Source organism: Eulemur rufifrons, chromosome 10 (assembly GCF_041146395.1).
Source record: "Eulemur rufifrons isolate Redbay chromosome 10, OSU_ERuf_1, whole genome shotgun sequence".
Taxonomy (NCBI): Eukaryota; Metazoa; Chordata; class Mammalia; order Primates; family Lemuridae; genus Eulemur; species Eulemur rufifrons.
In genome coordinates this window covers 410847-435348 of record NC_090992.1, presented here as the reverse complement: position 1 = coordinate 435348, position 24502 = coordinate 410847, and the positions used below count along the sequence as shown (strand labels likewise).

At 43.2% G+C, this 24502-nt stretch overlaps 1 protein-coding gene and 1 long non-coding RNA gene across 6 annotated transcripts in view; both read left to right on the top strand.

Moving 5' to 3' along the window:
• RAPGEF6 (Rap guanine nucleotide exchange factor 6) overlaps nt 1-10657 on the top strand; it is a 169134-nt gene extending 158477 nt beyond the window's left edge. For 2 of the 5 annotated variants that reach the window (XM_069483583.1, XM_069483581.1), the window contains 4 exons: nt 3619-3847; nt 5963-6465; nt 8714-9028; nt 9710-10657. In XM_069483583.1, coding sequence (XP_069339684.1) covers nt 3619-3847; nt 5963-6465; nt 8714-9028; nt 9710-9735 — 1073 coding nt within the window. In that variant the 3' untranslated portion in view covers nt 9736-10657. Of the gene's footprint in view, nt 1-822; nt 1296-3618; nt 3848-5962; nt 6466-8713; nt 9029-9709 lie in introns of those variants that run through there. The other 3 variants (XM_069483584.1, XM_069483585.1, XM_069483586.1) reach the window with 2 other exon arrangements.
• A 9921-nt stretch (nt 10658-20578) lies between these two features.
• Nucleotides 20579-23312, top strand: LOC138393016 (uncharacterized). The gene is made up of 3 exons (XR_011235107.1): nt 20579-20811; nt 21568-21845; nt 23182-23312. It is a non-coding gene; the product is annotated as an uncharacterized lncRNA (long non-coding RNA).
• Nucleotides 23313-24502: the final 1190 nt, after the last annotated feature.

The following is a 24502-nucleotide window of genomic DNA, read 5'->3' as shown; positions in this document are numbered from 1 at the left end:
AGTAATGTTTCAGAAGCCTAAAGAAATTCTTCTCCTCAAAATTGTTTCAAATTGTTCTTGCATATGTTCTGTCAAATCCTCAACCAAATATATTTCTATTCCCATAGACAGGTTTTTGCCAGTAGTCTGTGATTGAACAAAAATTTTATCATTACACTAAGAGTATGTTATTAAGATCTGTTCCTAGTTCTTGTTTAACTTTGGGATTAGTTCTTTGTTTTCTAATGATTAAGAAAGTAAGCCTGTCTTCATATTTTTCACAAGGAGAATTTTAAATAAATAAGAACTTTTAAAAAGCGAGAAGTCAAGAGATCTTAAGTGTTATCTTCCTCAATGTTTAAGAAAAGCAGCTTCTCCACCTTGGAAGTACAACAGGATCAGAAATTGCAGTTTATAACTACACCTGTTATATATAGTATTTGTATGTCCTATTTGATTTACTGGGCTTTTCTTCTAATGAAAATCTGCCTTAAAATTCTAAACACACAGTTACTTTTGAGAAATAATTCTGGTTACCTGATATTCTTGTCATATTTTTCCTTATGATTTTACCAGCTTGGCTTACTTTCAGTAATTTTTTATCACCAACTTATTTTATCAAGGTAATCTTTCTCCTGCCTTCTGTCTTGCAATGACTTGATGTGTTTAAACTATATAGTAGATTTTCCATGCATTAAAAATATGTTGCTAGATTACAGTTTTTCAGATATTATCAAGATGTTAGAATTTTCTAATAGTGAAATGTTATATAAACCAGGCTAATTGTGATTAACTGGAAAGAATTAATTGACCATGTCAGGGTTTTTGCATTTCTCCCTCCAGTTGGCAGTGTCATATCTGATCACAGCATCCTGCTGCGCCTCTCAGGGTCTTCCTCATCCCCTCCCCGTGAGTCCAGCACCAAGATCAGTGGCCAGAGCTGCCCCGGAATAGGTGGGGTTTACTTGCAAAAGAAAATCCTTCAGATTACCAGGAGCACAGCCAAAAGGACAGACAGGACCGAGAAGGCCACTGAGGAGAATAGAGACAGGCCAAGTTGTGAGAACACAACCAGAAAAAGAATGACATCCCCGTTTAGAAGACTTAGGGAAAGAACTCTTTCAAGGGAGAGACTAGTCAACAGCAAAAAGGAGGACGCAGATCACAATCAAGCTGCAAAAAGCTGTGAGAAAGTGAAGGATGTTGGAATCAAAGATGAGAAAGGGAATGTCTTCAATTCAAATAGCCAAGGCAACAGTAACGCTTTAAACTGCTTCTGTCCGCGATTCAAGTCTAAAAGGAGGAAGACACTCTGATGAAGTTACTTATTTAATTTTAGTGTTAAGTTTGGTTTTAGTTATTAATGTAAATGTAGCTTAAATTAAGCCCTTTGTCAAAGCTAAGGCACACAACTTAGTAAAATACTATTTATAAGCATTTTATGTTTAATATTACAGTCCTCTAGCAACAAAGTCATATTTGATTTAAAGTGCCTTATTTGTACATATGTTGTTTTACTAATGTATTGAGTTAGTAAACTTTATACTCTTATTTTATGTAGTTCGCTTTATTTCCTACTCATAGCAGTTGGATCTGAGTGAAGTAAGCAGAGGAGGCTGGTCAGGAACCAGCGTTCACTTGCACCATAAAAGCCCCAGCAATGATCTGATCAGAACCTTCGCTTCAGAGAATTTTATTGCTATCTTAGTGCTTCAGCTGTTCTATAAGCTACATGAAATGGAAGTGTTTGGGGGACAAGAAACCGAACCTTGTCCACATACGCTTTTTATATCATTCACTTTTCACATATCTTTGATCGAGGAGGAGCCAGTCTAACATAGCAGGTTAAACATTATCTGGGAAACTTGTTAAAAAATGCAATTACTGGGTCCCACCCCAGACCTTATAAATTTGAATTGCCAGAAGTGGGACCAGGACTGTACATTTTAATTTGCCAGGTGATTCTTAGATTATATTTCAGAAATACTGATCTGAGAGACGTAAGGATTAAATTATCTTTAAAACATAAGCAAGTCTATTTCATAAAATAAAAGAACAATGATTTTTTTTTTCTTTTGACGAAGAAGGTTTTTTATTTATTTATTTCTGGTGTATTTACCATATCCATTTTCTTGGTCCCTCTTGAGTGTTGACTGCTCAGCTCATGGGACTCATCGGTAGCAGTGATTCAATTTCAGAGATGGGCGTTGGAAGTCGGGGAGTGGCTTGGTTGCTTACCCTGTTCCTGGCCCCTTAAGCCAAGCATCAATCACACATTTTCTGGGTGTTAGGTAGCAAGGCTAATAAGGCTATTGTACAAAAAATGTTTTCTTTAATGACTTGAATAATATATGATTAAACTCCCAAGATCCTTAAAGCAGAGAAACTTAGACTGTCTTCCTCTTCATACATGAGGAGGCTGAGGCCACGAGAATTCCAGTAACACATACGAAGCCTATAGTTCTTCTTCATGAGATTTCTAGGGATCGGTCCAAAGGTCATGTACCAAGAAGATACTGTTTTCTTCTTGGAGACCTACCCCTTGCTTGGATTACTAGGGCATTTTCTTTCTAAACAAAAGTTTTGTTTCTTCCAGTTATCAGAATAGACTATTATGTACATTAACCATCATGCTGCAGATTTATTTTTGGATCCTTCACCTCACTCCATCCCTGCCCCTTTATGCCAAAGAATACAGAAGAAAATCTCTAGCTATCTGCTGTGCAGTAAGTCATAGAACAATTTAAAACATGTAGATACTGTTTTTCATAACACATTCTTATATATTTGTCAGTTCAGCTATTTAAGATTCTTTAAAGTTGATGAAGAAAAAGGAAAATGGATATAAGATTAAGTCTGAATCTAAAATAATTTATTTTAAAATACTAAAACAGAGGCACAGTGGCTCATGCCTATAATCCTAGCACTTTGGGAGGCTGAGGCAGGAGGATCGCTTGAGCCCAGGAGATCAAGGCTGCAGTGAGCTGTGATCGTGCCACTGCGCCCCAGCCTGGGCTACAGAGCTGAGACCTTGTCTCAAAAAAAAAGGAAAAAAAAAAAAACCACAAAACAATCTCTCTCGACTCAGGGCAAGACTTCTTAGGTGACATAGCAGAATATCTGGGGTAAGTATGTGCAGTTTGAAAAAGCAAATACACAGTTCTTTCCCCTGAGTCCTTCCCACCCCCACCCCCACCTCAAGGTGGTATTTTGGATTCACGTCACGTCATGAAATATTTATGTTAATCAAAGGAGGGGGGTGTAGAGTTAAAAAGAAGTTGAGAAACTCTTAGACATCTACTTTTTAATGTCTATAATGTATTCAGGGCCTTCTTGTTTTATTAAGTGTCGTTAGCTGGGCAACAGTCTGGGGGCAAATATACCTTTCGACTGGTTTTCTCAGTGATACTGGATTTTGACTATCTTTTTTTAATTTGGAGTTGGATTGGCACGGTGTGGGTGGGCAGGTGAGTGGGAACGGAGAAGAATGTGTGGAGAAGGTCGGCACCATTGTAGCTACGTAAATGGGAACTGAGGTTGCCAGTCCTTGTGTCCTGTGTTATTTTTATGGGTTGTTTAAAATCATTTCCCCGGCTGCCCTAGCGTCGTGTAGTTTGATCCGTGTTCTTTCCCGTTCAGGTCGCGCGCTCACGCCGTCGGCCAAGTCTGACAACCTGTCCGACTCCAGCCACAGCGAGATTTCCTCGCGGTCCAGCATCGTGAGCAACGGCTCGGCGGACTCCGTGTCTGCGGCTCTGCAGGACGAGCGCGGCGGCGCCCAGGCCCTGGCGGCCCCGGAGCCCGGCGGGGCGTCGGAGGGCACGGAGCCCCCGGCGGGGCTGGGCGCCCACGGTCCGCCGGGCCCCGGGTAAGGACCCTCTCCGGGCGCACGTCGCGAGCCCCGCGCAGCCTGGCCCTGGGGGCCGCGCGGCGGCGGGAAGGGACCGGGGAAGGACGTGGGGGCGCCTGTCTCCAGACGGGGTATTTAAACAGGGACCGTGGGGAAAGACACACAGGGACGCGTTTTGAAGGTGTTATTAAAACCAAGTACCTTTCTGTCATTCTGTAGCTTTTCAATCAGTAATTCAGAGCGTCCCCTGCTGTCCGTGTGGGGAGGCGGTTCTTGGAAGCTGGCAGTCGGCGGCAGGTCACGTGGGGCAGGTGCTGCCTGTGCCGTCCGCGCTGCGGACGGGCGGGGGCGGGGCCGGCCGGGTCCTCCCTCTCTGAAAGCCCAATCCGGGCCATAAGAATCGTCAGCCAACGAGCGTTAATTCTTTAAAGATTTTTAAATTTCTATTTAAAATCAAGCAAAATGGAAATCATTGAGAAAGTTGATTCTAGACTGCCATATATTGTTCCACCTGGTCTAATATGAAAAGTTTAAGATATAGTAAAGTATTCTATTTGTAAAAGTTTCTAAACTGTGATTCTCTAGACCAAAGGTCAGTAAACGTTTTCTGTAAAAGTTACATAGTAAATATTTCAGCCTTCCCAGGCCATAAGGTCTCTGTCACACAGAACAGCCGTAGGCAACACGCAAAGACACAGGCCTGGCTGTGTCCCGGAAAACTCTGTTTATAACAGCAGGCAGAGGGCTGACCAGACTTGGTCTTTTTTTTTTTTTTTTTGTTGAGACAGAGTCTCACTTTGTTGCCCAGGCTAGAGTGAGTGCCGTGGCGTCAGCTTAGCTCACAGCAACCTCAGACTCCTCGGCTTAAGCGATCCTACTGCCTCAGCCTCCCGAGTAGCTGGGACTACAGGCATGCGCCACTATGCCCGGCTAATTTTTTCTATATAGATTTTTAGTTGTCTATATAATTTCTTTCTATTTTTAGTAGAGACGGGGTCTCGCTCAGGCTGGTCTCGAACTCCTGACCTTGAGCAATCCACCCGCCTCGGCCTCCCAGAGTGCTAGGATTACAGGCATGAGCCACCGCGCCCGGCCCAGACTTGGTCTTGGGCTCCTTTGCCAGCCTCTGCTCTGTACTATTAAATCAAGGATTTACAAACTTTTTTTTGTGAAAGGCCAGATATTTTAGATATTTAGGCTGCATATGGCCTCTGTCACAAATACTTTGGGTCTTTTTTTGTTTTATTTAAACCCTTTAAAATATAAAAACCATTCTTTACTCCAGGCAAAAACAGGCTGTTGGCTGCATTTGGCCCATGAGCCTTAGTTTGGGGACCCCTGCTGTACATCATAGGATTGATGTAGTCGGCGGGTGAGGAAGTCACTGTTCACCTGGCACTGTACAGAGGCACAGTAAAAAACAAAAACATGGTTCCTCAAAGGGGGAATTCTTCACTGTATGCGTGGAGAACAAACAGTCTGATACTGTGTTGAACGAGAATGAAAATGTACTGGTCTGATGGTAGTGGGTTATCAGAACTTACTGACATTAGTGTCACTGAAGTTGGTATACAACCCCGCACTGCTAAATTTGGCTTAAAAAAATTTTTTTTAAAAAAGAATGAAAATCTGTACTTAATTTTATTCATTTCAAACCTCACCTTTTCATTTTCATTTAAAATCAATTCAAGAAAAATTTTCACTGTGCGCAGTGGCTATAGTCCCAGCTCTAGGGGAGGCTGACGCAGGAAGATGACTTCTGAGCCCAGGAGTCCGAGGCGAGAGTGTGCAGTGACCACATCTGTCACTGCACTCCAGCCTGGGCCACATAGCGAGACCCCATGTCAAAAAACACCAAATAAATACTTCTTAAAAAAGGCAAATTCTGAGGAAACCTTGCTACATATTTGAGTTTCTTCAGTGTACGTGTCTAGCTAAGTATTAACATGAATGCTGATGAGGAGTTTGGTGATGATTAATGGTAATGTCATTTTTTTCTCAAGATTATTTAGGCACAAACATTTATGGTACGTGTTCTGTAGTTTCTCATAGGCAGTAATAACTTGAGACAGAAGAAAGTTTTTACAGTAAGCCAGTAAATTACTTTTAATTGTGTATTGTCTCCAATTCTAGATGGACACTCTCAAAGCCATCTCTGATCAGGGGTGTGGCTGTCTCATCTTCTGTGAGCAGTGAAGAGATTTCTCACGAGCATGTCCTTACAGAAGCAGCTGACAGTGGCCGTGGAAGCTGGACTTCCTGTTCCAGCAGCTCCCACGACAACTTCCAAAGCCTTCCAAACCCAAAAAGCTGGGATTTTTTGAACTCTTACAGACATGCCCACTTGGATGACCCTATTGCTGAAGTTGAACCCGCCGACTGTGAGCCCTGTGCCTGTTCCAAGCGCTGCTCTAGGACTCGCGCCCAGTGTGGAGGCAGCCGAGAGACTGGTCAGCTGAGGCAGAGCTGGGCCTCGTGCAGTTCTCTGTCCGACACGTCCGAGCCAAACTACGGGACAGTGAAGCGGAGAGTGCTGGAGAGCACCCAGGCCGAGCCCGTGGAGGGCCCGGACCCCAAGGATGCCACTGACCCAGCGTACAAAACTGTCACTTCTAGTACGGAAAAGGGTTTGATTGGTAAGTTGTATGTGTTATATCTTTGACATTTAGAGATTAGGTAAAAAAATTGTCATTGCATGTCTTGGATTTTATTATTGCAAAAATTTGTTCTTTCCAACCTTTCTTTTCTCGCTCCCTCCACAAACAAATTATTTCCTAAAAATTCTTGGTTTCTCAAGGGCTTTGGAGCAGAAATTCAAGCCATTAAAATGAAAAGTCTGATGTGGAGATATTCAATTAGAGGGACAAGTTTGTCTTGTTTTGTTTTTAAGATCTTTTTGGTTTCATTGAGGAATATCATTGCATTACTATCCAGTAGTAATAAAGAGATTCTTACTTTGTCACCTCATAAATTGCTTTGATAATTGCTGTGCATACATGGTAGAAACATTGAACATGCCATTAATTTTAGGTAATGAAAGTGAGGGAAAATGTGATAAAGAAGTCCAAAACATTCTCAGTACACCCTCCTGTTGCACATCCTGAGAATCCCAACTCCTGTCTGTGGATTCCATTCTAAGCTTTCTTAGTGTATTCTTTTAGTATTTAGCCATCAAATACTTTTTTCCCATTTGTTCCCTGAATTGTATAAATACTTGGATATAATAGCCCCTGCTTTTCTACTTATGTGGAATGACCATATTTTGAATAAATATTACCATAATCAACCCCTAATTCTAAAGAATATGATGACACATTTAACTACTAAAAATGCAAAAGAGAAATGTGCTGATTTTATAGCCACTTGTCAAATTGCATAATACATTGAGTTTTTAGCTCATCCATTTTTTCCAAGCATTTTTTGTTGTTAAAGCCTTGTAGGAGGCTCATGCCTATGGTCCTAGCACTCTGGGAGGCTGAGGCGGGAGGATCGCTTAAGCTCAGGAGTTAGACCAGAGACCAGCCTGAGCAAGAGCAAGACCCTGTCTCTACTAAAACTAGAAAAATTAGCCAGGTGTCATGACACACACCTGTTCTGCCGGCTGTTCAGGAGGCTGAGGCGGGAGCATCACTTGAGCCCAGGAGTTGCAGGTTGCAGTGAGCTATGATGACACCACTGCGCTCTGGCTGGGGCACAGAGCAGGACTCTGTCTCCAAAAAAAAGCCCTTTAGGTAACCACGTTAGGGGTATATAAGAATGTGTGTACAAGGATATAAAAATCTCTTGTCCATTGGGAATATAGATTTTTTTAAATCCTTCATTTCTGGGTGACTCTGGGCAGATCGCTTACGTTTTTCATTTTTGTCGTGTTGCTCTTGACGGCCTCTCCACGGCCAGCCGCCTGGGCCAGCCTCCTCTTGTGGGGATGGAAATCCTTTCCGACCGTGACAGGACGTGCAAATTTTACTGGTAGAAGTGCAGAAACTTCGATCTGGACAAACCTAATTCTCTGAGGGGACAGAGAGTGTTAGAATTATTTAATGGTCTTTTTAAATGCATTCTGCTTGTATATAGGCATTTTTTGTGGTTTAAAAGTCACTCGCGTGGTCAAGATATTCAGAGCCGTTCGCCCTGGGGGTCCTGTGGACTGGTCTTAATTTCACAGAACTTCCTCTTTCACCTATTTCTGATACCTTTTGTAGCTTTGCCTTAGGCTTACAAATCTAGGGGGAAGGATTCAAAGTCACCGTTATTTTTAATGTTCACTGAAAATCAGAGAAATTTAATTTGAAATGAATTTCCTAAAATTATGGGTTTTTTTCTTCCCTACTTAATCACAATGCGGAAGTTAGAAGTAAGGTTCCTGAAGGAACTGGCTCCTCTGTACCTGGAGAGTGCAGTTGTTTCTGTCTCGCGCTGGGAAGAGTTTGCCCAGGGCGCCAGCACGCAGCGGCCTGTGTCTAGGGACGGTGACCCTAAACTGACGGCCCCAACATCGTTCTGTGGAAACTCTCTGAACTGATAGGAAATGGATGCTTAGGGTGAACTTGCAGATGTGTCTGACTCGGCCGTCTCCACGGCGGGTGTCACTCCGGGAGCTGTCGGCGCTCTCTTCCTTGTAGGAAGCTGGCATCGCTGCCCCTCCCTCAGCTCTCTCCCGTTACATTTAATGTTTATAAACCTTAATTATAGTTTATGTATTTTAAGAACAGGTTTAATACTAAGTTCATTAAGCTTTCTAAAAATGTTTTTAATCTACTGCCATTCAAATTTATTCATTTTGCCTGTTTTTTAAGTTCTATTTTGTCATTGTAATAAGTTTCAATGTTTTTTTCATTTGTTACATTTTTCATTAACATTTCCATTGCTTATTCTTTGTGCCAGTGTACTGTGTCACCTCACCCAAGAAGGACGATAGGTATAGGGAGCCGCCGCCCACCCCTCCAGGATACATGGGCATTTCTTTAGCGGACCTAAAAGAAGGACCCCACCCGCACCTCAAACCTCCAGACTATAGTGTGGCCGTGCAGAGGTCCAAGATGATGCATAGCAGCCTCTCCAGGCTGCCAGCGGCTTCTCTGGGTGGCAGCCCTGTGGCCTGCGTGTCATCGAGGATCGTAACCCAGCCTCAGAGGCCTAACTGGCCGCCGGCCCATCCTAAACTAGCAGATGTGACTGATGCAGATAGCGAAGCAGATGGTATGTGGACAAACTACCTTCGTGGCTCTCACGTGAATCGCTCAGCACATTAAATGGTCTTTGTTCTGGTATTTTATGGTAATTAGTAATGGTTTCTTTCAATGCCTTAAACCTCTGTTAAATAAATCCCTCAATAGGATGGTGTGTTTTCAGTGGAAAGGACAAGCTGCTTGTTTCTGTGCGCCCAGGACCCTCTGCCTCAAACAGGGTGTCCTTGTCTCGCTAACAGCAGCTCAGTCTCGTAGGATGATTCTGAGGGGAAGCGTTTGACATCAGTGGAGTTGTGTCTTATACCTAAAGCACGGAAACTGGAAACTGCATTTCACTTATCTGAAATGATACTGTTGACACAGTCCCCTTAGTAGCAAAACTCTTGACTGACTTTGTATGTGCCAATAGTTTGAAAAATGGTTTGCTTTATTAAAAGTGGATGAAGTTTTACCCTTTTAAGCAAGAGAGTAAGAAAGTGATTAAGAACATTTATGAAATTTCAGTCTGTTGTCAACCTTCAATGTGGTCAGAAATCATAAATGTCAGTTCGATAAAATCGGGGCCTTGATGCAACGTTTGAGAGGATTTCCTTGTTGAAATTGACTAATTTTTTAAACAGATAACTAAATTATTAGTTGGTCTTCATTAACATGCTGATCTGCCAGTTAATTGTGTTTTTATTATTTTCAGAAAGTGAACAAGTTTCAGCAGTCTAGCTTTCGGATGACCCATTTGGAGACTACTGAGTCACGGAGGCGTGGGCAGAGCCCCTGGCGACCCTGCAGGCTGTTGCCGAGAGACACTGCGTTGCTGCTGCCGCCGCCGCCGCCGCCGCGGCCGCCCAGGGGTTCCCTGACCTGCTCTCTGAGCAGGGAGACGGCCGAGTCCTGCTGCCTTCCGTGCGGTTCCTGCCGTGAGCAGGCCCGCAGCTGCGATGCTGCGCCCGAGTCCCAGCCTCCGCAGGGCACGCTGACCTGCGCTGGGACCGCAGTTACAGTCATCTCCATGTACATCACTGTAGATTTCCCTTTAACACGTGATTGTGAAGACAGGGCATTGTTTCCAAGCCACAGCTTGGGCTAAAGGACAAATTCAGAACGTCTGCCAATACCAAGGATATTCTTGTGTGTTTGAAAAGTAACTTATTATTTGAAGTGTTGTGGTTTTGTTTGTGTTTGGGAACCCTTGTCAGCTGATATTCATGTTTGAGGACATAAAACTGTCTCTGCTCTGTCCAAACAGAAGTCATCTTTGCAGAGACCATGTGCTCAGTCTGTACAGAGACGCAGCTTGATCTGCGGCCCCAGAGCAAGGCCGGGTCTCGGTGTGCTGGAGCAGGAGCCCTCTGCAGCCGAGGCGTCAGGGACCCGCCGGTCGTGCCGTGGGTGTGGGAGGCCAGTGCGGCTGCACGGACTTCCTTGTCCTTTGGGAAGGGGGGGTGGAGGGAGAGGCTCAGAACCCGATTTCCAAAGAATGAAATTTTGATGTTAAATGACATGTATACAGATTCTTTCCGAAGTAATAGTTATGCTGCATTATAACTACAAGTATAAATCCAATAAATAAAGCATGGGTTCTAGAGAGTTCTACACTGTAGAAACTGAAAACTAAAATTTCTCACAACTCAAGTATGAGTTCTGTTTAATCGTGGGCGTGGCACTCACGAAGGCGAAGGCGACCCCACGCAGTGTTGTGCAGCGCACCCGCCTCTCAGAGCACCAGGCTGCGTCCAGGCTCGGCGAGCCCCGCGGCTCTCGGCTGCCCGCAGTGCAGTTGTGCGGTTTGAGAATTATGGGAATGATTGTCTCTTGGCTCTCAGTTTAGTCCTTAAGAGGACATACCTTTCCGTCCTCTTGGGCATGGCCCTCTTAATTTAAGTAATTAAAACTTCAGTGGCTGTTTACTGAAGAGGTAGATTTTTTCACATTTTTACAAATGAAATATAATGTTTTTCCGTATATTAAGTTTAAAATTTTTTCATTTGTTTTTTAGCGTAAAGGCAAGAGAGATTTTAATAAAGTTCTGTGATTACCAAAAAAAGAAAAAGCCAAAGCCATTAATGTTCACTGCCCAGATCAACTTGGAGCCAAAAAGGGTTTACTTCTGAATGGTTGTCCGCAAGTGTCCAGGTAGATGGAGTTGGTCTGTGACTTCCTGCGTCAGAGTTTGCTCTTTCCTAGCTGACTCCTCCCTTTCTCTGTCTTCCTGCCTGTCCCCTTCATTTTAAAATCGTAAATCAGTTTCAAGTAGTAAATGGTAGTGGTTCATCTTGCTCATCAAGATTGTCTCTTCATTTTAGGAAAAAGAGCATGTCTGACAAATTCCCCTGGGGAAAAAACATTTGTCTAAAGTTTAAGCCTTAGAAATTGACCCAGGGTGTTAGAATGAGTCTGAGTGATCCCATAGCTTTCTTGGTCCTGTGAGGTGGAAACAGCCTGAACCCCAAATCCTGGTTTGAGAGTCACACTGAAGTGACTCTGCTTATAAACCAGTGGTCGTCCGATTACAGATTCTTTTCTTCACTAATTTACATCATGTTGTTTTTACGTCCACAGCAAAACAAAGTGAAAGATATTTTTGCTGTAACTACCTTTTCATCAAGTTTGGGTGTCTGTTGTCACCATTTTATATTCATTACTCCAGAAAAACGTGCTGTTTGCACAGTGTCTTTATTTAGCAGGTCTTTCAAACCAAATGGAAGCCTTACCTGTCTTTGCCCTTAATGGTGTAAAAACTGTAAATAATGTCTTGCACAGAGAGTTGAGGCCTGTGGTTTTGGACTTGCACCTTGTAGCTGCCTTTGCTTTATCTGGCTTTACCTGAGTGTTTGGACCAGCTGATCACATTGATCAGGAACTAAAGCCAAATGCTTTGTGGTTTGATATGTATGTATCCCGTAAAAAATCATGAGGTTTTGATTTTCATATTTTAATTTAGGGTACATTGCTGCCTTCTCTTGGTTTGTCATATGACTAGAAAAAGGGAAGCCTTAACCTGTATTTGCTCCAATTCCAAATCCCCATTTGTTTTGTTTTTATTTTATAAATTTATAATTTTGACGAAGAGACGAGTGCCCTCTGTCCCCACCACAACTCTGCGTCTGCCAAGATTATTGAATGAGTAAACCCTCAATGCAAAACTTTTGCCAAATAGGAAGTTTGAACACATCTCTCCATAAGAAAAGATTTGGAGAATTAGTAAATTTAATACATGCTTCCATAAAAGTTTATTATGGTTAATAGATTCTCATTTGCTCCACATGATGACTCTCAGTTTGATCTTTGGGGAGAAAAAGTCTTTAATGAATTCCGTGAGGGTGACGAGTCACATCATCGTCATTTACGTCACCTCCTTGAGGATCCGTCCCGGGTTGGGAATGATGGTGACCGCAGGGGTTTCTGACGAGCCGGAGTTCACAGAGCAGTCTTTCCCCTACAGAAACGGGAGGAGAAGTTTCCCAGTGTAGTCAAAACAATGAGTGATATTCTAAGTTTCTTTAAAAAAAAATGTCTTGTTAAAGTGTATGTGTTCTTTTAGCATTACCTTAAAGGCTAGAAAAAAGGGATAAATCTTCAGAAAAGTATCACAGTACATTTTCAAATTTAAACTTGAACCCCCAGTTCATCTTCAGCCTTTGTTGTGCATTTTTAAGGCTTCTTTATTTTTGATACACAGAATACAGTTGATCTTTTAAAATTGAAACATCTAAGCTTATCAGCAAAAGACAAAAGCAAAACTGCACAGTTGTAATCATCAAATAGCAATTATACTGCACAATTCATTGATTGTAACGTACCCTGTAACAAGCAATGTCTGTCTCGTATTTTTTGATACCTCTTAAACTTACGTCTTTTAGAAAGACAATGCCTCTGTATGCTTTTTGTATTTTTACTGAGTGTAAATATTTGTTATATTTTTGGTTAAAAGGATGTAAAAGTACCATTTATTATTATCATATCTACTAATACATTGGTGGAATCAATAAAGAATCTACATTAACCTTCCCTGCACTTTCTTGTGAATGCTTGGAACAGCTGGAATAACTACACCCGTTTCCGATTCACGGGTGTGAAAGCCTTATCTTTTAAGTATCCAGAGAAATTGGAGGGGTGTACTTACTGATCCTATAGAATCTGTGAAACACTTAGCTGTTGTTTAGGTTAAAAAGATCGTGTTTGATTGCAAACCAAATAACAGTGGCTGAAACTCCACTAGGGCTTGTTTTTTTTTTTTTCTTTCTTCTTGTAACAGAAAAGTTGAGGAGCCAGCTGTCCAGGGCTGATACAGTAACTTCACAATGGTGTCAGGACTCAACATTTACATCTCAGGGCGTCACCTCAGCGTTGCAGGAAGGAAGGAGAAGGAATGGCTTAGGAGAAAAGGTGCGAATGTGTGTCCCTTTTTATTAGCAAAACACAAGCTTTTCCAGAAGTTCCACTTGCATATTTCTGCTTACACCCGTTAGTCAGAACTGTGTTGTGTGATGGCAGCTGTGTGGGAATCGTGGAAATGATCTGTTGTATCTGAGCAGTTGAGGTTCCTAACAAAACTAGGGTTCTTTCAGTGAAGATGGAACGAATAGGTATTGAATGGACAGCGAGCTGGGTCATAGTGCCCACTCCCTTGGGCCGTAAGTGCAGATACAGCCTTTGCTTTTGGGATCAGATCCCAGGCGCCGGGCAAAGAAGGAAATTCTGCTTCGCCAGCCCTTTGTAAGTCTCCCAGTAGCTGTACCAGTGCATGTCACTGCGTGACAGCTAAGGCTTCTCCCCTGCCCCGGTTCACCTCCTGACACACACCAGGTTCTCCCAGGCCATTCCTCCCCTGACCACCATCTTTCCAGTCTCACTAGCTCGCTTTTTAAGTTAGGAAATGTATTAAATACAAATGTAGTAGGTTGAATAACAACTAAATGAAAATATCAAACCCTAATCCCTGGAACGTGTAAATGTTACTTTATATGGGAGAAGGATGTTTGCAGATGTAATTAAACTAAACATCTTGAGATGCGATTACTTCAGGTTATCTGAGTGGGGCCTAAACACCATCCCAAGTGTCCTTACAGGAGAGACGCAGAGGAAGACACCGCAGGCCCAGAAAAGAGGCCGGCCGTGTGAAGACGGCAGAGAGAAATGTAGCCACAGGTCGTGCAGCCTGTGCTGACAGCCACCAGGAGCGGGAGAGGCGAGACCAGGATTCCCTCCCAGAGCCTCCAGAGGAAGCATGCCCTGCCAGCACCTCGATTTGGATTTCTGGCCTTCAGAACTATGAGGTAATAAATTTGTTGTAATTTGTTATAGCAGGAAACGAGTACAAGTTACTCTATTTGTCTTATTTTGGGGACCCAGTCCCTGTAGTTACGGGATGCGGTAGTCCAGAAACAGCTCAGGAACCTTCCTTTAACTCCCCACCCCCCAAAATTTAATAAAGCTAAGGGAGGAACCCGCTGTCTCAGAACCCTCCTCTACAGCTAGTCAGCCTAATATTTCTCTCATTTCAGACATTCTGGTAAGTGTATACTGGTATCTTACTGTGGTTTTAATTTCAATTTCAATAATGACTAATAGTGCTAAGCATCTTTTCAAATACTTGCTGGCCATTTGGATACTCTCTTTTGTGAAGTGTCTATTTAGGTCTTTTGTTGACTATTTGTTGCTACAGTATTGAAATACAATTGATTTTTATAATGACCTGTTTCTAGCAACCTTTATCAATTCATGCATGAATGCTAACAATTTGTGAATTATTTTGGAATGTTTTGCATGCTCGTATCTTCTGTTCATGTGACTTTTATTTATTTCCAGTCGTTTTGCATTTATATTTCTGTTCTCACCACACTGGCCGGAATATCCAGCCCAGTGTTGAGCAGATGTGGTCAGAGTGGGATTCCTTTCTTTGTTCCTGATCTCAGGGAGGGAACGCATTCAAAGGTCACCAGTGAGCCTGGTGATTGCTATAGGATTTTTATGGTATTTATGAGTTTAAGGAAGTTCCCTTTTATTTATATTAATAGTTTGCTAAGAGGATTTCTGGTGTTGAATTTTGTCAAATGCTTTTCTTGAATCTATTGAGATGATCAAATTATTTTTCACTTATGTGTTAGTCTGGTGAGTTAACTGATAAATTTCATGGTGTTGACCCCACCTCACCCTGCATATTACTAATATAAACTGTACTTAGTTACATTATTATTTCTATATATCTCTAAATTTATTTTGCAATAATTTATTTAGGATTTTTGCATCTGTGTTCAAGAGAGAAATGGTGTATAATTTTCTATTCTTGTCAAAGTTTGGTATTAATGTTAAAATGTCTCCATAGAAAGAGCTCACCTCTTTTTGTTTCTTGTTCTCTCAACAGTTACTCTTCTTAGATGCCCAGTGTCTTCAGTGGCGTTGTTTTATGTATTTTGTCCAGTTTTTTAGTTGCTTCAGGCAGGAGGGTGAAGCGGCAGGTATTCCATCTTGACCAAGGGCTCACATCCATACGCAGAATTGTGATGCAGCTGTCTCAGCAAACGATAAAATCAGACACCCCCTCCTCATCAGTGAGGATACAGGAGATTAGAACAACACAATTAATAAACTCAATCTCATGGGCCTATATAGAACACTGTACCAACAACTACAAAATATACGTTATTTTCAGGTGAAGATGGAGCATTTATCAAAATTGACTATATGTTAAGCCATAAAGAAACTGTCAAATAATAGGAAGGTTCTCTTACTACGGCAGAACTAAATTAATAGCATAAATTTGGAAGTTAAGAAATACACCTCGGCCGGGCGTGGTGGCTCACGCCTGTAATCCTAGCACTCTGGGAGGCCGAGGCGGGTGGATCGCTCAAGGTCAGGAGTTCGAGACCAGCCTGAGCAAGAGTGAGACCCCGTCTCTACTAAAAATAGAAAGAAATTATCTGGCCAACTAAAATATATATAGAAAAAATTAGCCGGGCATGGTGGTGCATGCCTGTAGTCCCAGCTACTTGGGAGGCTGAGACAGGAGGATCGCTTGAGCCCAGGAGTTTGAGGTTGCTGTGAGCTAGGCTGACGCCACAGCACTCACTCTAGCCTGGGCAACAAAGTGAGACTCTGTCTCAAAAAAAAAAAAAAAAAAGAAATACACCTCTAACAGTGGAAAGTAGAAATTATTTTGAACTGAATCAAAATGCAAACATGAATATGAAAATCTTTGGGATATAATTAAAACCATACTTACAGGGAAGTTTATAGCTTTAGGTGCAAATATTAGAAAAGAAGAAAGCCTAAAAATTAAGCATTCTTCTCAAGAAACCAGAATAACAGCAAATTAATCCAAACTAATGGAAGGAAGTAAAAAAAAAGTTAAGAACAGAAATTAATGAAATAGGCCAGGCGCGGTGGCTCACGCCTGTAATCCTAGCACTCTGGGAGGCCGAGGTGGGCGGATCGTTTGAGCTCAGGAGTTCGAGACCAGCCTGAGCAAGAGCGAGACCCCATCTCTACTAAAAATAGAAAGAAATTATATGGACAGCTAAAAATATATATAGAAAAAAATTAGCCGGGCATGGTGGTGCATGCCTGTAGTCCCAACTACTCGGGAGGCTGAGACAGGAGGATCCCTTGAGCTCAGGAGTTTGAGGTTGCTGTGAGCTAGGCTGACGCCACGGCACTCACTCTAGCCTGGGCAACAGAGTGAGACTCTGTCTCAAAAAAAAAAAAAAAAAAAGAAAAGAAATTAATGAAATATATAAGTTGCAAAGAAAGATTAAAGCAATAAATTGATTCTTTGAAAAGACAAAATGGGCAGTGAACTCTTGGTGTGAATTATCAAGTAAAAATAAAAATGCCAGAACTAACCAACGTCAGGAATGAAAAGAATCATTATGATTAAGATAGTTTGAAATGTAGATGAGATGAGCAGATTTATAGAGCAAACATAGCTTACCAGGACCGTAACAAGAAAGAAAATTTAGTGGTCCGCTAACTATTAAATTGAATCTGTAATTTAAAAGCTTTTCCACAAAGAAAATTCCAGCCCTGGATAGCTTTACCTGTAATTTCTACCAAACACTGACAGAAGAAATAACACGGAAATTACGTAACGAAATCTCAGGCGTGGTAAGTATTTCTCAAATAAGATACAAGAAAACACTAACTCTAAAAGAAATGGTTGATATATTTGACTATATTAAAATTAAAAATATATTCACCAAAAAATACTGTTTATAAGAACAAAGAGGCCATAGAGTTGGAAAATATATTTTTAATTCATATCCCCTTCCAAGGACGGAATCTGGCGCATATAAAGTGCTTCTGTGACCGAGAGGGGATAATACTCAGCAGAAAAACGGGCAGAAACCGTAAAGCAGCACTTCGTGAAGGGACCGTTGTCCAGCGAGCACGTGGCGAGCTGCCGGTCGCAGGAGGGACGCGGTCGCAGGAGGGACGCGGTCGCAGGAGGGACGCGGTCGCAGGAGGGACGCGGTCGCAGGAGGGACGCGGTCGCAGGAGGGACGCGGTCGCAGGAGGGACGCGGTCGCAGGAGGGACGCGGTCGCAGGAGGGACGCGGTCGCAGGAGGGACGCGGTCGCAGGAGGGACGCGGTCGCAGGAGGGACGCGGTCGCAGGAGGGACGCGCTGTGGGTTTGCACTTGACCCCGGGGCGAACTGGGCGGAGACCCTGCGGGCAGCGGGGGCCGGCGGGGCTGCGGCGAGCGCGCGCTGCGACCACCAGGCGGCGCCGTGGGACGAGGTGACTCGGGGTCCTCGTCTCAGGCGGGGGCGGGGGGTGACGGTGGCGGGTTTGCGGGGACCGTCCTTCACGGAGGGGACGAGAGGAGTCGGAGGTCCCGATCCCGGCAGGGGCGCGGACCGGGGCGCGGGCGGCTCGTGGCTCGGTCTGCGCATGCGGGCGCGGGCCCCGGAGCCCGCGGGAAACGCGCCGGGAAATACAAACGGCCCAGTCCGGACGGGCGTGGCGAGCGGGGAACACGCGGAACAGCCGGTCGGTCCCCACACCGGAAACCCGACTGTTCCCCCTGACCGGCGGGTGTTTCGCGCTGTAAGGATGTTTCGTTGCGGTTTTAGTTTCCATTTCCCCGATTATTAGTGCGGCTGAACTTTTCATACTCGTATGAACCATCTGATTTCTTTTAGGAAATGCCTTTTTAAGTGTGTTTTCCTCATTGTTAGTAGGTGTTCCTTCCATGTTCTGGATGGGACGCCTTTGTCAGTCACGCCTGTGGCCAACGTCCCCTGCCCCTCGGGCTGGCTCTGTCCTACACTTAACTGTGTCTCCTCTGAACAGAAGTTCTTAACTGGAGAGATTTATTTTTTCCTTTATGGATAGTGTTTTTTTGTGTGTTTTATTTTAGAAGTCTGTCCCCAAGGTCGTGAATGTGTTGTGTATTACCTTTTAAATACCGAAATGCTTTGCCTTTTATATTTAGCACTGAACACAGCTGGAGCAGATTTCTGTGTGTACTGTGAGGTAGGAGTCAGGTTTTGTGCTTCGCATTTCTTTCTATTTTCAGTAGAGACGGGGTCTCGCTCTTGCCCAGGCTGGTCTCGAACTCCTGACCTCGAGCGATCCTCCCGCCTCGGCCTCCCAGAGTGCTGGGATTACAGGCGTGAGCCACCGCGCCCGGCCACCACCCTGTCTTAATTGCTCTAGTATTATAATACATACTGATCTCTGAGCCAGACAGTCCTCTGACCCCTGTGCTGCTTTTCTGATAGTCTTTTATATCATTCATTTCCAAATAAGTTATACAACCAGCTAACCAACTTACAGACATGCACAACTACACATAAACAACACAAACAGTTGCAATTTTGATTGGGATTTTCTAGAATTTATATATCAATTTGAAGGAAATTGACATCTTCATGAAGTTTAGTCCTCTAATCTGTAAACCTGGTATATTCCTTCATTTATTTAAATTTTGTATTGCTTTGTTTTATTGTTTTGGTTTAAGGCCTTTCATACTTTTTATGTAAGATTCATTTTTAAGTGTTTGATCTATTCAATGCTATTATAAATAGTAGCTTTTAAAATTTCAGTTTTTAATTTATTGGCAAATATTAATATAAATAAAATTGATTTTTAATGTTAATCTAGCATCCAGGAGCCTTATCAAACCCACTTAATCCTAATATTTTAGATTTCCTATACACACATGTAACGTGCAGCTAAAGATAGTTGTATTTCTTCCTTTTTAATTCTTAGACCTGTTATTTTTCTGTTGGCTACAACTTTCAATATAGTGTTGAATAGAAGTGGTGATAGCGAAAAACTGTCAAAATTTCACCAGTAAATACTCTGCTTGCTGTAAATTTTATGTATTAACTCTTGTCAGATTAAGAAAGTTCCCTTCTATTCCTAGTTTGCTAAAACTTTTTAATCATGAATAGGTGTGGAACTATTAAATGCTTTTTCTGCATCTATTGAGGTAATTTTGGGTTTTTTCCCCTCCTTTATTCTGTTAATATGTTGTCCCAGTCACTATGACTAACAAATCAACCCACAATTTAGTGGCAGGAAACAACCATTTATTGTGCTTATTTATGGGTCAGGAGTTTGCACAGGGCTTGGTGACGGTGGCTTGTCTGTGCCCCCCAGTGTCCAAGGCCTCCTCGGACAGACTCGAAGGTGAGGACACGAGTTACTTGCAGGCTCGTGGCGCGGAGCTGACGCTGGCTGAGGCCCCGTTCCGACCACAGGGACCTGGCTGTGTGACCTGGCCACGTGGCTGTCACAGCCGCCTCAGAGCCTGGAGGCTGAGTTTTGAGGGCAAACATCGCAAAGGAGAGAGCCAGGCGTCCTGTGCCAGAGAAGGGGTGGAGCTCGGGTCAGCAAAACGCCACAGAATTCTCTGTAATTTTGTCTGACTTTTCCTTGTTGAGGCATTTTCACTTCTTGGTGCTTCTTCATTGGTTTCTATAATAGGATTTTCACAAAGCTGTTTGGGTCCAAATGTTATCTATTAAGTGTTGTCCTTGGGGAACGAGGGCCCGGAGCTCTCTAATCTGCCATCTTTCTGCAATCACCCCTCTTTCTTTTTTAAAATATTATTTGTTTTATATTACTATTATGAAATTAGTAGAAGAGAATGAAATCCAAACCTCAGAGAATGGCATGAAATGACAAAAGTCTCCGTATGCACTTCCCAGGGCCCACTCCCACTTCCCGGTAACACGAGGTCGCTCCCTCAGGGCTGAGGGACGCAGACACTCATACAGGTCATTGTGCGCAGCCAAAGGCAGGGCACGTGGTAGACTTAGTGTCCATCCTTCTTCCAGGTCTTGTTACAGTTTTACATTTAAATGTCTCATTTGTTAGAAATTTACGTATTTTTAGCACATACAGAAATAATTCATGAGTGCTGAATATGGACATAAAGGAGGTTAACACTGGGTCCCGTTTCTTTGACCCCGTGCTGTCCTCGGAATCGCTTTCGAAAACGCATGTTGTTTTGCAACTAGTCTTTCACGCTGTCACTTAAAGAGGTATTTACATATTGTACTTATAATTCACTGTACAAGACTTTAATGAAATGCAGTCGTCACTAAAACTGTGCCTCTGGGATGGCATTTCTTGTTTCACTCCGAACGTGCTTCCGGGACGCCTCCCGCAGGGCCAGCGCCGCCCTAGGCACTTGGGGCACACCTGTCATTGCTCACAGCCGCATGTTTGGGTGTTTTTGGCTTCTACAACCGATACGGAACTGTCTTCCTCGTCTGTTCCGGTGAAACGTGTTCTTCTCCACGTGACTAACGTCTTCTCAGTTTCAACATCGCCGTCCGAGCAAGGTGAGATTTCCCACTGCGACTCTCCTGCGCCCCCAGCTTGGTCCGGACGGTTAACATTTTCCAATCCTTTACAGCCCTCGCTTACCGACTTCACGCCTGTCTCTCTGCACCCCCAGCCCGGGAACAGAAGCTCCTGGAGGGTCACGGCACCGGTTTTGTTCACCACTGTGACATGGGCACGTGTGTCCAGTGAAAAATGTTTTAATTCGTGACTATCCCTGTTAAATAGCGTCCGTTTAATCATGCTTCTGTGAACAGTTTTTCCAAAACCTTCCACTGTTCTGATGTGGACAGAATGCCTTCGAGGTCTGCCTCGGACCCGGAACCCGATCGCATCATGTTACTGGACATTTTCCTGTTTGTTCTTGCAGAAAACACCCTTGAGAGTCTTCAGGAAGGGTGTGGAAAGGAACGTTTTGATTCCCTGCTGGTCTGATCGAATGTATTCCGCCATCTCACGTGATTGGGAGTTGGCTGTGGGTAGAACCCTAGTTCAACATTTCTCCCGCCAGTTTGAGCCCCCCCACAGTGCAGACCACAGAGCTGCTGCTCAGAAATCTGGGAATCCTCAGATGAGGGAATAATCAGAAATAACGTGATTTCCCAGAGCTGAACACAGAGTCTTGAGAACACACGGTCCATGGAGGGCTGTGGAGAAAGTATAAATGCGAAAACAATTTTTAAGTTTCAAAATGAAGAGATTCTTCTTTGCTATCTTTCTCCTCCTTAGAGCATTTTTCTTGCTTTCTTTTGTAGAACTGTTAATCGTAGGTTGGACACCGGAACCCTCCGTTTCCTTGACCTTTTCTTCCCTCATTACTTGCCAGGATGATTTGTTTCTAAAACGTCTACCTGATCACACTAGTTTTCTTCAAGAGTATCAGCTTCAAAAGCGCGAGGGAGGGAGGGAGGGCCAAGGACGCCTCCTGCCTCTCTGGTTTGCAGCAGCGGCTGGTGCTGACACTGTGGCCGCACCCACCCAGGACAGTCCCGTCTCGTGTCTCCTGGACCCGTCCCAGCAGCGAGCACCTCAGGTGAGCAGAAGCAACAGACTTGTGGGAAATGGTAAGGGTACAAAGTGGACATTATGGGACGTTGGAAAGAGGTTCAACTTGAAATCACCCCATTTGGAATTGAGAAGCTGGATGGCTTTGCCAGAGAAAGCAGGAGAGGGACTGCTGCCTCCTTCGCAGTATTTCTGCGAAGTGTTTGAAACAGCAGCTAACGGAGGATGCCGCCCTCGGAGGGTGACACGGAGCTGGGGGGAGGCAGGGACTCAGCCAGGGCGCACGTTGCCAGCACACTGACATACAAAGGATGAGCATGTGTAGAAAACTTGGTGACCTGAGGAAAAGGTAACCGGGTGAGGTTCTGAGGGTTTTAAAAAAAGTGTCTTCCTTGCTGCCCCTTTAAAGGAGAAAAACAAAAACAAAAACCCAATGTGTAGAGTCTTTCCCCTCAGTGGCACTTGCCTGTCCAAAGCGAGGGAGCCCAGGACTGAACTCTAGAGCTTGCATTTACAGAGAGAAACTTTAGGGGCCACAGTGAAGCATTTTTACTTTTCTGCTGATACTAATACCATTCAATGATGTGAAAGTCAACGTTCTCCAACACCAGGGTCATCACTGGGAGCACTTACTTACAGTGTCCCAGACCACACACTGGGGGGCCTTCTTATTCAGGGAGTAATTTTCTTCCTCAGAAAACACAAAGATTTTCTTCTGGGCATCAGCGGCAGCCAGATAGGAAACTGTTAGGATGAGAAGCACTGAGAGGATGAGGGTGTAGGGGTCAAGATGAGCCTAGAGGTCACATGTATATGGGAGAAAGTATTAAAAACAACCCCTCATAGTCTGGGAAACAGCATAAAAACACCAAAATATAAACAGATTAAGATGAGTCATTTAATGATTTCAATTCTCTTACTGGACCATTCCGGATGGAGAAAATAAGTATTAATACAAGGTAAAATCTCAATTACTTTCAAGTCTGCTAATAGTTACTTTAAGCAGAGGGCATAGAATTTCCTTGTCTACACCAATTTTTACATTTTCACAAGTTTTAGCAATTCCCAGACTATGTCTTTGGTATTTTGTATAGATCTGTCTTACTTTTAGTGGTTACCTTTCTACATGCTATGCATGTCCTTTTAAAACATGAGCTCAGAGTAGAGCTCCTGATATACCAAAATCAGTATCTGCAGATACCTTCTTCATAATTGGCGTGTCTTGTTGGATTGTCAGAATTTGACTTTGCAAAAAACTTCATTTTAGGCCAATTTCCTTTTAGAGTCTTTGGACATGAGGACAAAAGTTACCAAACCTTTTTCAAACACTCTAATATTTTTCTTAATGGCTTTTCTATTTTTAGAATGCTATGTGACAATTCTCAGGCTACAGCTACACCTGACTGCCCCACGCGTGTGGTGACCGCAGCCGGCATCTCTGGTGAGTGCACAGACGTTCAGACCTTTGTCTGAAACCAGGGCCAGCTGTGGCACGATGACATTTTAGACCAAGTCAGCCTGTGTTTTGGGGACTGTCCTGGGCATCACAGGATGTTTAGCAGCACCCCAGGCTCCACTCCCCAGATCCTGTCTGACAACCAAAAATGCCCTGTGACGTTGCCGAATGTCCCCTGGAGAGCAAAATCACCCTCTGTGGGGACCACGATCCTCAACCATTTGGGGAGAAAACTCTAAACTCCCCAGACTTTGTCATAATGGAAATATTCCGACAGCTCCATGATGCTATTAAGCACTTGAAATGTGGCTAGTATGAGGAATAGAATTCCTAATTGTATTTCATTTTAATTATCTAAATCCTCTATATATTGTAAGGACAAGATGCTTCAGTACGGAAAATTAGATATTTGATATCTTTGTTAAAAGTCAGATATCATTTATGGTTGACAGACAAAAACTTAGAGACATGGAATGTTAATATATTTAAAACTTTGCCTCATTTCTACTTTTCTCTACTGAATAGTAACGCTCATCCTACCTTAGAAGCTTTTTTATAAGACCTATTTCTAAACATTTAAGTTTCATTCTGACTGGGCATTTAATTCATAATTTAAATTGTGAAGTTCAACATTTCAATTATAGAAATTTAAATCCTCTCTAAGTGATAAAATTGCTTTTGCATGATAGTGGTCACAATACGAGAATGCAAAAAAGGTGCTCTAAGTGAATTCTGATAAATAGAAAGAAAAAAACTGAAGTGAAAGGAAAAACCAACCAGGATTGAAAGAAAGACATTTATTCAATCAAAATCAATACTTTATTTTTAATATCTACAAGCCAACACTGAAACTCACTTTATTCAAGGATGAACACAATGTACAAAAAAAGTATGCTTATATTATAAAAATAAGTCAATTTTATCTTCTGGGTGCTGAGCAGAAGTCATTTTAACTAAAATCAAGGCAAACTTGTTCTTTATCATTGAAACTGCTGTAATTTAATAACAAAAGTGAAAGCTAATGTGCTCACAAAGTATTTTTCAAGGCCCCCTGATCCTGCTGCCCTGGCAACGCTGACCCAGTGTCCCCTGCCGTCAACGCTCCCGCTCTGCCCACGGGCACCAGGTCACGCCCACGGCGTGGAAAGTACCGTTTACAGAAGGCAGAACCCACGTGAGTGATCCTTCGTTCGGCTTCCCTTAACAGTTGTTAGCATACGTTTCAGCAA